Here is a 14,029-nt window from a genome sequence, read left to right as displayed (position 1 = left end):
AATGCAAACAAACCTATTTTTCTTGTTCTCTGAAAGCGAAATATTTCCTGTTGCGCACACCAAACAAGTCAGTACAAAACTAACACATTCGCTGCTAGTATTAGTGGAGAGAAATGGTGTGCCTGCACTAAGGTGCATACGGGAAATGAATGCAACACGATTATAGTAATCAGTCATTGGCGAATATTGAGTTCATTATTAATAATTATGTATAACAGGATATTGTAAAAATTAAGTTATGACATTTTTATTAAAATGTTCCTTACATACCGTTATATTGGCTGGGTGCTATAATATTTGTTGTGGGCTGCATGTGGCCCCTGGGCCGCGAGTTTGACATGCTTGCCTTAGAGAAAGCGGGGCCATTAAATGAGGAGAGTTACTGGAGTCTGCCCGCCCGCTCTGTTCCCTAGGCCTGGGGCCTGCTGGAGAAGGCAGAGCATGAGCGGGAGGCTGCCCTTCGGGCGGAGCTGACGCGGCAGGAGAAGCTGGGACTCCTGGCCCAGAGGTTCGACCACAAGGTGGCCATGAGGGAGAGCTGGCTGAATGAGAACCAGCGCCTGGTCTCCCAGGTACTGGGCATGGGGCTTGGGAGGGAGGATGGGGCTGATGCTCTGGGACTAGGGAGGAAGACTTGATCTTTTTTTTTTTAAGACACTTTTTCTCTCGCCAAAACCGGTTTGGCTCAGTGGATGGAGCGTCGGCCTGCGGACTGGGGGGTCCCAGGTTCGATTCCAGTCAAGGGCATGTGCTTGGGTTGCGGGCACATCCCCAGTGTGGGGTGTGCGGGGGGCAGCTGATCGGTGTTTCTCTCTCATCGATGTTTCTGGCTCTCTGTCTCTCTCCCTTCCTCTCTGTAAAAAATCAATAAAATATATTTAAAAAAAAAAAAAGACACTTTTTCTTTTTAAATATATTTTATTGATTTCAGAGAGGAAGGGAGAGGGGGAGAGAGATAGAAACATCAATGATGAGAGAGAATCGCCGATTGGCTGCCTTCTGCATGCACCCTACTGGGGATTGAGCCTGCAACCCGGGCATGTGCCCTGACTGGGAATTGAACCGTGACCTCCTGATTCATAGGTCAATGCTCAACTACTGAGCCATGCTGGCCAGGCAAGACTTAATCTCTTAAGCAACAGAGAAGTTTTGGATTAGGTGACAAGAGGGTAGGAAGGGAAAATTGTTCTCCTAGGTCATGGTGGCGAACCTTTTGAGCTCGGCATTTTGAAAAACCCTAACTTAACTCTGGTGTCATGTCACATATAGAAATTTTTTGATATTTGCAACCATAGTAAAACAAAGACTTATATTTTTGATATTTATTTTATATATTTAAATGCCATTTAACAAAGAAAAATCAACCAAAAAAATGAGTTCGCGTGTCACCTCTGACACGCGTGTCATAGGTTCGCCATCACTGTCCTAGGTGATTGGTGCTGTTTGAGGGTGGGAGGGAGAGGGCCTGATATCCAGGGGAACTGGAGAGTGAGGCTAGTCTCCCGGGCAACTAGAGAAGACAGAATTAGTATTTTTTCAGAAATAGGGAGAGTATTTAATTATCTTTTAAATGACAAAGGAGGTTGTATCTGGTGTCCAAGGTAACTCAGGAGGATAGAACTGGTCTCCTAGGTAACAGGATAGGGTAGGCCTGGTCCCTAGTCTTTAGGGAAATGGAAGGATGGGCCTGTTTCCTCGGTAACATGTTTAGGATTAGAAATGTAACAGGGAAGGATGGGGCTGGTCTCCAGGGTAACGGAAGTAGGTGGGGAGTTTTCCAAGTTCACACTGGGCTGCTGAGGCAGCGTGGGTGAGTGTCTGCGGTCTGCCCTGCCCCAGGACAACTTTGGCTATGAGCTGCCGGCAGTGGAGGCGGCCATGAAGAAACACGAGGCGATTGAGGCAGACATTGCAGCCTACGAGGAGCGGGTGCAGGGCGTGGCGGAGCTGGCCCAGGCACTGGCGACTGAGGGCTACTACGATGCCCGGAGGGTGGCAGCCCAGCGTGACAGCGTCCTGCGCCAGTGGGCCCTGCTGACCGGGCTGGTAGGTGCCCGGCGGACACGGCTGGAGCAGAACCTGGCCCTGCAGAAGGTCTTCCAGGAGATGGTGTACATGGTGGACTGGATGGAGGAGATGCAGGTGGGGGCCAGACTGGGGCCAAGGGTGGGCGTGGTGGGCCAGGAGGGGAGGGAGGGATCTAGGCACTGCAAGGGCTACCAGAGACATGGAGAGGGAAGGAGAGAGAGACAGAAAGAGAAAGAGAAAGAAGGGAGACCATGAGAAAGAGTGAGAAAAAGAGACAGGGAGAGAGAGAGGCAGAGGCAGAGAAAGAGACAGAGACACAGAGAGAAGTAGATTAAAAAGACACAGAGATATAGAGACAGAAAGAGAAAGATTATTCCAGGGGGAAAGAGGTGGGGGGGAGGGCACTAGAGAGAGTGGTAGAGAAGCAGACACAAAGTTAGCAATGGAAATCTAAATGGCTACAGAGAAAGGCACAGGAAGATGGCATCTACTTGAGAAAGACCACACAGAGAGATACAGAGAGAGATGGAGAAAAGAAGTATGGGGACAGAGAGATACAGACAGTGACACATGCAGATAAAGAAATAGTGATAGAGATAAAGACACAGAGAGATGGAGAGAGTGTAAGGGAGAAAGAGGTGGAGGCAGAGAGAGGTGGGAGAGGACAGAGACGGCACAGAGAGGAGGAGACAGACATCGTGACAGCCAGGGCCCCAAACGTGGGGACAATGAGCCATGCAACATTCAGAGAGAGAAGTGAGGACAGAGACAAAGGTCAGGGTTCAGGTGATGGTGTAGGAGAGCAGAGGGCTGCCTGGGTCATGGGAGGGCGGGGGGCGGAGTGGCCTCAGGGCCAAAGCCAAAAATATCCTCAGTGCTGCCCCTCTGATAGGCTCAGCTGCTGTCCCAGGAGTGTGGGCAGCACCTGGTGGAGGCAGAGGACCTGCTGCAGAAGCACGGACTGCTGGAGGGGGACATCGCTGCCCAGAGTGAGCGGGTGGAGGCCCTCAATGCCGCTGCTCTGCGTTTCTCCCAGCTTCAGGGTGAGTCTGATGTTGGGACTTGGGGAGGAGACGTCCACTGCTGATGCTATTAGAAGCCGAATGACTCCTGAGAGGGAGAAGGAAGGAATGAGTTCCCTGTCTTTGGAAGCATCCAAGCACAGACTAGGATCCCACTCCATCGGGGATATATCATCAGAGAAATTAGTGCCTTGAGTAGGAGGTTGAACCATGTGATTTCTTCCTGCTTTGAGAGTTTGTAGCAATAGTTCCCATTTATCGAGCATTTTTTATGTGCTAAGCCCTTACAGCTGGATCGCAATGAATATCATAAAAGGACTGTGTAATGTAATGTATTGTCAGGGCCTGTTCACCAGCAAGTGATGGAAACTCAATTCAATGAGCATTAAGGAGGAAGAGGGAATGAATGTATTGGCTGATATAACTGAAATGTCCAGCGAGAGGTGAGATGGCTTCAGGAAGGGCTGGATCCAGGCGTGGTTCAATGATGCTTTTAAGACTCTCTCTCTCTCTCTCTGACTCTCTTCTCTATGTTTGTGTCACTGTTGGGCAGCCCTTTCCCTTGTGGTGTAGACCTGGGGTCACTCAGCCCTTTTTACATTTCAGCAGCCGCAGACTCCAGCAGAGCCAGGCCCCTATTCCCAATAGTTCTGACAAAAGGCCCAGGAGGAGCTTTCATTCGCCCGCTGTGGGTTCCATCCCCATGGCTCAGACAAGCAGAGTGGCCCTGGACTATACAGTGATCTAATTGGCCATATCTCTGTGATGTACCCACCCCAGGGCCAAGAGTGGGGTCAGCTCCCTCCAAAGACTTGGCCTGGGAGAGAGGAGGTGGGCCACCATTACCAGAAGCAGGGGCATGGATGCCAATAGGCAAATCTGAGGCTGACTCTACTAAAATTCTAATCCACCGATGTCATTTTCCTCCAGCCAAAGACCACCAGGAACCCCCTCAGGCAAAACAAGCTGGATTGTTGGCTCTTTGCACAGACCTTGGGGAATCTTAGTAAGAGGCTGTTAAGAAGGGCTTGTTGTAGGATGTGGCCTGTCAGTGACTTGGGATGCGTTTGTGTAGTGTATCTTGCTGCAGACTGGATGCTGTCAGGAAGTGGGGGCAATGTGATGATTGCACATCCTAATCATTTCTCTGGAATTCGAAGAAATCGTCCACCTTAGCTGGGTGAAGGGGTGACCTTGTTGCTGTGTGTGCCCGGACATCAGGATGGAGTGATCGCACTTTGTCCCGCTTGGGCACAGCTGCAGAGTGCCCTGCGTGTGCTCCCTGTGTGCACTGACATCAGCCAGAGCTGCTTTTCTTTCGCTCTGAGGCCCAGAGTTGCAGAGCCTATAACAGGGTTTTGAGGCTGATCTGTCTTGTTCCTTTATCTGGAGTCAGGACCCTTTAAAATCCTGGAGCTTTGTCAGGAAAGGAAGAGCCTATAGGCTTGAAAGATGGTGGGAGAGTTTCTGACTCGCACAGGCTGGGTCACGTGCTAAGAGCAAGTAAGTTGTCCTTCTAAGCCCTGGTGAAGACAGCTCAATCCTGGCTCAGCCCCTCTCACCCGCATCAGAACCGCAGGAGAGGTTGAGGGGACCCTGTCCTGTACCTTGGGGCTGTTTGTCACAGGAGGCCACCATCTTCTTGTGAGATCTTGGTGCTTGGTGTCAACCAGCAGCACCGTGAAAACAGCAAACAGGCTAGTGGGGGATGTGTGTTGTCATGGTGACAGGAGACAGCACTACCTGACAAGTGGTCCAGAGTGTCTTAGCTGATCCTGGGCAAGCAGCTTCCCTCCCTGAGTCTCAGTTTCTTCATCTGTAAGATGGGCAAGTAAGGATGCTGACCTCATGGGGTGGTTGTGAGGACTAAAGGACACTGTGACATTGGGCTGGATACATTGTCTCCATTTATTATTTAGTTGGATGCCTTGGTATTTGAGTCAATTTCTGTGAATGTCCAGAATTATAGAAATCCACATTCCATCTTGTAGTGCTATGACCCAGTCAGAAATGCATTTACTCATGACCCAGAGTTCACACACACACACACACACACCCCAATGTTTTCTAAAAATGCTACCCCTTACCTTGTGCATTGGATTCTGATGTTTTTTTATTCATTTGATGCTATTACATTAAAGAAATGCTGGCTGCAACCCATTAGTTTTGGAATCATAGACTAGAGGTCAGGGAGGAAAGTTAGTTTTTAAAAAAATTTTTTTTATTGATTTCAGAGAGGAAGGGAGAGGGAGAGAGAGAGATAGAAACGCCAATGATGAGAAACAATCAATTGATTGGCTACCTCCTGCATACCCCACACTGGGGATCGAGCCCACAACCCAGGCATGTGCCCCAACCGAGAATCCAACCATAACCTCCTGGTTCATAGGAGCCACGCTGGCTGAGTGAAAACGAATCTTTTGAAGAAAAAGGGAATTCAGGTCATCACTGGGGGTAAATAGGTAAGGCAACAGAGAATGAGAGAGGGAACCCAGAAAATGGCTTAAGAGTAGAGCAGTTTCCTTTGGCCCAGTTCTGAAGGAAACACAGTTTATGCAAAATATACTGATTCTAGGACCCTCTGAATTTCAGTTTCCATCCATCATTCAGTCAAGTCACTATTTTCATTAAGTTGATGCTCTGGGCTCCACCCTGTGCTGCACAATAGTGGGGACCGAGGTGTGATGAGGCAGCGCAGGCCCTGCCCTCAAGGAGCACCCAGTCCAGTGGGGGAGGGAAATCAAGCAATGATAGCCCTGAGGGCCCAAGGCCAGGAGGGGGGAAGCAGAGAAGCCTAGGTGAGCCAGAGAAAGCGGCTGCTCCAGACTCGGGGTGTCAGGGAAGGCTGCCTGGAAGAGGGGACCCATAACCTGGCCCCTGGTGAAGTTGAGCCAAGGGATGGTCAGGTAGCCGGCACCACCCTCTCTTTGGTGCCTTCTTGCCCGAGCCCAACCCGGGATCCTCCCCTTCTCCTGGCTCAGGCTACCAGCCCTGCGATCCGCAGGTCATCTGCAACCGCGTGAACCATGTGCACGGCTGTCTGGCAGAGCTGCAGGAGCAGGCGGCGCGGCGGCGCGCGGAGCTGGAGGCCTCGAGGAGCCTGTGGGCGCTGTTTCAGGAGCTCGAGGAGGCCGAGAGCTGGGCCCGCGACAAGGAGCGCCTCCTAGAGGCGACAGGCGGAGGCGGCGCCGGCGGCGGGGCGGGCGTAGCGGGTGGCGCACACGACCTGTCCAGCACCGCGCGTCTCCTGGCGCAACACAAGATCCTGCAGGGAGAGCTGGGCGGGCGGCGGGCCATGCTGCAGCAGGCCCTGCGACGCGGCGAGGAGCTGGCTGCGGCCGGCGGCGCCGAGGGCTCGGGCGCCGAGGCGGTGCACCTGGTGGGCTTGGCGGAGCGCGCGGCGAGTGCGCGGCGGCGCTGGCAGCGGCTGGAAGAGGCGGCGGCGCGGCGCGAGCGGCGGCTGCAGGAGGCACGGGCGCTGCACCAGTTCGGCGCTGACCTCGACGGGCTCCTGGACTGGCTGCGCGACGCCTACCGCTTAGCGGCTGCCGGCGACTTCGGCCACGATGAGGCGTCCAGTCGCCGCTTGGCACGCCAGCACCGGGCGCTCACCGGAGAGGTGGAGGCGCATCGAGGGCCCGTGACCAGCCTGCGGCGTCAGCTGGCGACACTGGGGGGCGCTAGCGGCGCCGGGCCACTGGTGGTGGCCCTGCAGGTGCGCGTGGTGGAGACGGAGCAGCTGTTCGCGGAGGTGACCGAGATGGCTGCGCTGCGGCGCCAGTGGCTGCGGGATGCCCTCGCTGTCTATCGCATGTTCGGCGAGGTGCACGCGTGCGAGCTGTGGATCGGAGAGAAGGAGCAATGGCTGCTTGGCATGCGCGTCCCCGACTCACTCGACGACGTGGAGGTGGTCCAGCACCGGTGAGCGCGCACTGTGGGACCCCAGGGTCCTCTTCCTCACCTATCACCTTCGTTGGTTCAACAGTTCTTGTATGAGCCCAGCTGGAATCAGGGTTCCAGTACAATGGGAATGATAGCCCCAACCCCACAAGTTGTGGTGAACAATAAATGAGCAACTAAGTATAGAACACTTAGCAAACGCCTGGGGACAGGGAGCGTTCCAGGAGCTGTTGCTGTTACTGCTAAGAGGCTTATAGTGACCTGGCCCAAAATTAGCCCAAGCTTCTCCTGGGACATCCCAGCCTGGGCCCTCCCCTGGGACTCCCACTACCATGCACACGTCACCTCCCTCGCCGATAAATTAGCTCTCGCCCTGGCCACACTCTCTTGCCCTGCTTTACGTTTCTTCACAGCACTTACCGCCCTGTAGCTACTGCTTCGCCTGTTGGCTAACTCAGGAGTGAGCTAAATTAGTGGATGAACCCTCTGCACCTCTTTCTCTGAGCACCTTGTTTATCCATTCATTCCCTCGGCAGGTACTTTCTGAACTGCTGCTCTGTTCTAGGTCTTGTGCTGGGCACTGCTGGGAACACAGGTCAGGTCCCTGTCCTTACTGTGCCCAGTTACCTGTGCTACAGCTTTGGGTATTGTTTTATTTCATATATTTCTTTATTGATTTCAGAGAGGAAGGAAGAGGGAGAGAGAGAGAGAGAAACATCAATGATGAGAGAGAATCATCGATTGGCTGCCTCCTGCACGCCCCCTACTGGGGATAGAGCCCACAACCCGGGCATGTGCCCTTGGCCAGAATAGAACCTGGGACCCTTCAGTCCGCAGGCCGACACTCTATCCACTGAGCCAAACTGGCTAGGGCGCTTTGGGTATTGTTTTAAACAAGGGAGAACCTGTCCAGCTTTAAAATATCTTCCTGGCTGCTATATGGAGGGTGGGTTTGAGGGGGTGACAGTGGTGGCTGGGGGCCCAAAGAGGCAGCTGGGGTGGGGACCCAGGTAGGAGGGGACAGGACTAGACCAGGGCAGGAACCCAAGTGGACAGGCCATGAGGATGGACAGGCTGGGAGTGGGGAGTTGTCCAAAACAGGGCCCAGGGCTCTGACCTGGTGGGTAGTGGGGCTGCTCCTGAAATGGGGACCCAGAGGAAGTACCAATCTGGGGGGAGATACTGAAGTGAGTTTGAGTCACAACTGGGAGTAAGGACCCCAAAGAGGTGTACAGCAGGCTTTGAGGTTGGAGACAGCTCAAAAGGAAAGAGGTTGGGGCAGGAGACTGAGATGTGGGGGTCATAAGTTTGGGAATGAGGACTGAAGCTGGGGAGAGGGTGAGATGGTCCAGGCAGGGTGTGAGGGAAAGCGCAGAGGGCCCAGGACAGAGCCCTGAAGATCGGACATTTAAGTAGCAGGTAGAAAGAAGAGGAGCTGACAAAGGAACCTGGGAACTCAGGTGAGGTTGGAGAGTTGGAAGATCTGGGAGAAGGCAGTTTGATAAAAGCCAAAAAGTGGGCAGGTCCCCAGGGTCTAGGCCTCTCTGAAAATGTCCATCCTTTTTCTGCAGATTTGAGAGTCTGGACCAGGAGATGAACAGTCTGATGGGCCGTGTCCTGGATGTGAACCACACGGTCCAGGAGCTGGTGGAAGGAGGCCACCCCAGTTCAGATGAGGTGCTCTCCTGCCAGGACCATCTCAACAGCAGGTAGGGGCTGCACGTCTTTCCAGGTACCTCAAAACAGTTCTTTCCATCATTCCTTTCCTCATTCACTCGACCGTGGAAATCAAGAATGGACAATTTCAAACCTCTGAGGTGATAATGGCCTGGTAAATTACCCAAATTTGAAAAAAAAAAAAAAAAAAGAGGTTAATTCCCAGGGCTAGTGATGATGTGATAAAATGAGGATATAGTACATTTCAGTGGGCTATTAGTTTATTTGTTCAGAAATAATTTGTTGTATATTTAATATCTTCTGGAAATTTTTCTAAGCATTTTATACACTTCAGTTTAACTCTCAATATTCCAGTTTCCATAGTAAAGATTCCAAAATTCAGGGCTCTTTAAAAATAGTAACAAATTAATACCTTTCTACCTAGAACACTACCAGCAATTCTCCCAGTGTGAGCAGGGTTCAGACGCAGACCCAGAGAGGTGAAATCCTTCACACGATTACTCAGTCTAGTAAGCTGGAGTCAAACCCAGTTCTGTCTGAATCCAGCGCTGGGCTCTTGCTTGTATTTATTTATTTATTTACTAGTATTTCATCCTCACCCAAGGATATTTTCCCATTGATTTTTAGAGAGAGTGGAAGGAAGGGGGAGAGACAGAGAGAGAAACACCGATGTAAGAGAGACACATCGATTGGTTGCCTCCTGCATATGCTCTGACCAGGGCTAGGGATCGAGCCTGAAACCGAGGTATGTGCCCTTGACCGGAATCAAACCCGGGACCCTTCAGCCTGCAGGCCCAGGCTCTGTCTACTGAGCCTAACTTGCTAGGGCTTGATCGCATTTATTCAGTCTTCCCAGCAACCCTGTAGGGTATAGATTACTCCATGTTAGAAAGGAAGAAACTGGAGCTCACAAAGGTGAACACATTGGCCCACAGTCACACAGCAAATTAGAGAGTCGAGCTTAGATTTGAAGTTGGATTTGTCTGATTCCAAAGACTGTGCTCTTAACTGCTGTGCTATATGATAGCTATATCCAGTGATTGTGTAGCCTTGTAGCCTTGCCAATGTGGAAGCATCAGGGCTAGAAGGATAAGAAGAATGTTGCCGCCTTTAGCGAGATTGCATGCCAAGTGCTTTCGCCACGTGGTCTCATTAACACTCAATGAGATGGACGTTATCATCCTGATTTTCTAGATGAGGAAAATGAGGGTCATAGAGGGAAGTGATTTGCTGAAGGTCCCATGGCAAATCTGGCCAGAGCAGAACTTGAACTTGGGTCCTAATCTCTGCCTTTGTGGCATGTCCATTCTAGAGAGGGCAGAGAGTGAACAAACTAATACATGAACAGGCTATTTAGAGAATTGTCAGGATTCGTGCAGGAATTAGAGGACAGTGATCTGGCAGAGTCAGAGAAGAGCTTGATGTGTTCCAAAGAGCACCCTCACTCAGTAACAGCAGCAAACAGGTGCTGTTTGAAGCATTTCCTAGATCAGAACTCATTTGACCCTCACAACACCCCTGTGAGGCAGGTGCTATGCTATGATTGTGTCCATTTTACTGATGGGGAAACGGAGGCATAGAGAGGGTTACTAGCCAAGGGTACACATCTCAGATCTGACTCCAGGCCACCCTGCTAGGATCCTTTGCTTGTAACCTGGACCACACACCGTCTATGAAGGGGAACTCAGGCCAGAACAATGTCATCACTTGCTCAAGGACACAGAGCAGTACATAATTTTTCCATTAATTTATTTTGGAATAAAAACAGGTTTTCCTTTTGCATCACTCTGTCCTCAGCACCTGGTTCATGGTACCTGATCAATTACTTTTCATTGAACCCAACATATTATCCAATTTCATCAGCTAGCACTTCCCACAGGGCTGATGTCTTAGCTGAGATGACTGATGGTGTGTGGACTCTTCCGTCTCAGAACCTCTTTACACTTTTACACTCTATAACCCTCTTTACACGCTATAACCCACTAAACTAAGTTATTTGGAGTCTTAACCCCAAATAATTTAATTTAGTGGGTTATAGCTATCAATATTTACTATATTAGAAATTAATGCCTGGTTGGTATGGCTCAGTAAATAAATTGAGTAATTTAAAAATATTGTCATCTAAAAATAATACTAAACCTATTATGTTAATTTTTCATGAAAAAAGCTATTTTTCAAAACAAAAGGTGTAGTGAGAAGAATGGCATTATTTGACATTTTTGCAAATCTCTTTAATGTGGCATAAAAGAAGGCAGCTGAGTTCTCGGGTCTGCTTCCGCGCTGGGTCTTTGTCCTGCAGCCTCTGGAAAACTCCACTGTGCACCCTGGAGACAATGAGAGTGCAAAGGCAGATAGCGTCTTAGCGTTGTTATGAAGATAGTCTGACCTCGCTCAGATTTCATTTTGAGAACCGCTGCTCTAAGCAAATGTGCGGGTAGGGTTCCATTTTTACACAGGCAGAAACTGGGCTCCGTAATATAAAGTCTTTCCAAGGTCACACAGTGGCTGGCCTCTACCCTGGGTCCGTGGGCCCTCCACACCCACGAGGCGGCCCTGTCCCCCTCGAGCCACCCTCCTTCCCTTGGGCAGGTGGAACCGCATCGTGGAGCTGGTGGAACAGCGCAAAGAGCAGGCGAGCGCGGTGCTACTGGTGGAGAACCACGTGCTGGAAGTGGCCGAGGTGCGTGCCCAGGTGCGCGAGAAGCGGAGGGCGGTGGAGAGCACGCCCCGCGCCGGTGGTGCCCTACAGTGGCGCCTCAGCGGCCTGGAGGCCGCTCTGCAAGCGCTGGAACGGCGCCAGGCGGCCCTCCTGGAGGAGGCAGCGCTGCTGGCCGCGCGCTTCCCCGCCCAGGCTGCGCGACTGCACCAGGGTGCGGAAGAATTGGGCGCCGAGTGGGGAGCGCTGGCCAGCGCGGCTCAGGCCTGCGGCGAGGCGGTGGCGGCGGCTGGACGCCTGCAGCGCTTCCTTCACGACCTGGACGCTTTCCTGGACTGGCTGGTGCGCGCCCAGGAGGCGGCGGGCGGTGACGAGGGACCCCTACCCGGCAGCTTGGAAGAGGCGGACGCGCTGCTGGCGCGCCACGCGGCGCTCAAGGAGGAAGTGGACCAGCGCGAGGAGGACTATGCACACATCGTGGCGGCCAGCGAGGCGCTGCTGGCGGCCGACGGCGCAGAGCTGGGCCCAGGCCTGGCGCTGGACGAGTGGCTGCCGCACCTCGAACTTGGCTGGCACAAGTTGCTCGGCTTGTGGGAGGCGCGCAGGGAGGCGCTAGTCCAGGCGCACGTCTACCAGCTCTTCCTGCGAGACCTACGCCAGGCGCTGGCCGTGCTGCGCAACCAGGTGCCAGCTTGGGGGTTCACGCGGGTCCGGGTCGGGGTCCGAGACTGTGCGGAACTGACGCGACAGGGAAGTGAATGGAGGCGTGTGTTTGTGGGGACCATTGGGTTTGTGGTCTAGTGGAGGTGAGTGGAAGTGGGGAAAGTATCTGGTATAGATAGTTGCATGTGTGGATCATCCGGTGTGAACATGTGTGGGCATGCGTGTAACAGAATTTGAGGATTAGGATGGAAGGGTTGATGTCTTAGCTGAGGTGACTAACAGTTTGTGGGCCATCCTGAGTGAGTAATGCACTTGGCCGTTCATTGGAGTGGCTTCCTGCGTTTGTGACTTATCTGGAAGGAAATGGAGTATGAGGATGACTGGTGATGGTTAATGGGGTTCAAAAAAAAATCTTGGGGTGGATAATCTTTATCCTAACAGAGGACAGAGGGTAAAAACTATGGAAGGAGGTAATTCAGGCAGAGAGATTGTTTGGATCAGTAAATGATTGTGGATCATGAGGTTGTGGATGCTTAGATTAGCAGATGATCTTATTGGGGCTGGCAGCTTGCAGATTCTCCGGAGGCGGTAACTGTGTTTGTAGCCTGAGGAATCAAGTGTGCTGGTTCTCTGGGAACAATGATCCTATTTCGAGATCATTCTGGCTTGGGAACCAAGTTTGGGATTTGGGCAAGATAGAACACCAGTTTTCAGATTGTCCAAGAGTAGGGCCAACTTCCGGGGATCATTTGAGAAAGAATGACCACCAGTGCTGGTCACCTAGAGAAAGCTGACTTAGTGGGAGGATTATCTGGGGGGACAGACGGGAGCCCCTAGATCAGTGGTTCTCAACCTGTGGGTCGCGACCCCTTTGGCGGTTGAACGATCCTTTCACAGGGGTCGCCTAAGACCATCCTGCATATCAGATATTTACATTACGATTCATAACAGTAGCAACATTACAGTTAGGAAGTAGCAACGAAAATAATTTTATGGTTGGGTCACAACATGAGGAACTGTATGTAAGGGGCCAGAAGGTTGAGAACCACTGCCCTAGATTTATGGGGTTACTAAACATTGTAGCTGAGGTGGCCTTGAGAGACCCTTTCTGACCCGCCCCGCCCCGCCCCCCCTTTACCAGTTCCGTATTAACCAAGTATTTACTAAGTGCCTCCCCGGTAGGAGGCACTCCTGAGGGGCTGAGAACACATAAGGAAACAAAATACAAAATTCCGCCTGCACATGGCTGGCATTCTAGTGTGTGTGTACATATGTGGGGGAGGAGACAATAAATGAGTAAATGCATATATGATATTATGTCAGGTATATGCTATAAATGATAAAGCAGGGGGAAGGGATATGGCTGGGGTGGGGAAGGGTGATATTTCTGGCAGAGATCTGAAGAAAGTGAAGGAGCCAGCCATGGGGTTATCTGGAGGGACAGACTACCAGACAGAGGGACCAGCATGAGCAAAGGCCCTGGGTTGGGTGGGACCATACCTGATGTGTTTGATGCCAGAAGCAAGAGGGAAGAGAGCGGTGTGGCAACCCAGGCTGGCCACCACTCCCAGGTCCTGGAATGGGGGTGGGAGGGGGGTGGGGAGTATCTGACCTGTGCACTACCCTTCCCAGGAGCTGGCGCTGTCGGGTCTGGAGCTCCCGGGCACAGTGGAGTCGGTGGAGGAGGCATTGAAACAACACCGGGATTTTCTCACCACAATGGAGCTGAACCAGCAAAAGATGCATGTGGCCGTGCAGGCGGCGGAGGGCCTGCTGAGGCAGGGCAACATCTACGGGGAGCAGGCCCAGGAGGCTGTGGCTCAGCTGTTGGAGAAGTAGGTCCCTCAGTCCCAGGGGCAAGGGGAGGGGTGAGGAGGCCAAGGTTCCGCTCCTTTCTACCACAGTTTCTGATTTTCTGCCCCTCTCTGATTTCTATTTAATTCTATATTGCTTTTAGATTTTATTTAAATTGACATTTTGTGAAAAGGTAACTAACTAGTGATTGTCAACCCAAAGATACAAGAGGATATATGATGAAAAGTTTCTCTCCGGAGCCCTGCCCTCAGCCTGGGATAGCTGGGTT

At 52.0% G+C, this 14,029-nt stretch overlaps 1 protein-coding gene across 2 annotated transcripts in view; it reads left to right on the top strand.

The window, feature by feature from the left end:
- SPTBN4 (spectrin beta, non-erythrocytic 4) overlaps positions 1–14,029 on the top strand; it is a 79,402-nt gene that overhangs the window by 26,507 nt on the left and 38,866 nt on the right. For both annotated transcript variants that reach the window (XM_070399019.1, XM_070399018.1), the window contains exons 11-17: positions 414–572; positions 1,840–2,142; positions 2,921–3,071; positions 6,032–6,971; positions 8,522–8,659; positions 11,217–11,967; positions 13,579–13,781. In XM_070399019.1, the coding sequence (XP_070255120.1) occupies positions 414–572; positions 1,840–2,142; positions 2,921–3,071; positions 6,032–6,971; positions 8,522–8,659; positions 11,217–11,967; positions 13,579–13,781 (2,645 nt within the window). The remainder of the gene's footprint in view (positions 1–413; positions 573–1,839; positions 2,143–2,920; positions 3,072–6,031; positions 6,972–8,521; positions 8,660–11,216; positions 11,968–13,578; positions 13,782–14,029) is intronic.

Source organism: Myotis yumanensis, unplaced genomic scaffold (assembly GCF_028538775.1).
Source record: "Myotis yumanensis isolate MYYU_CA2020_CCGP unplaced genomic scaffold, mMyoYum1.0.hap1 SCAF_18, whole genome shotgun sequence".
NCBI lineage: Eukaryota > Metazoa > Chordata > Mammalia > Chiroptera > Vespertilionidae > Myotis > Myotis yumanensis.
The sequence above is the reverse complement of the archived record's forward strand: the minus strand, read 5'-3'. Positions and strand labels throughout refer to the sequence as shown.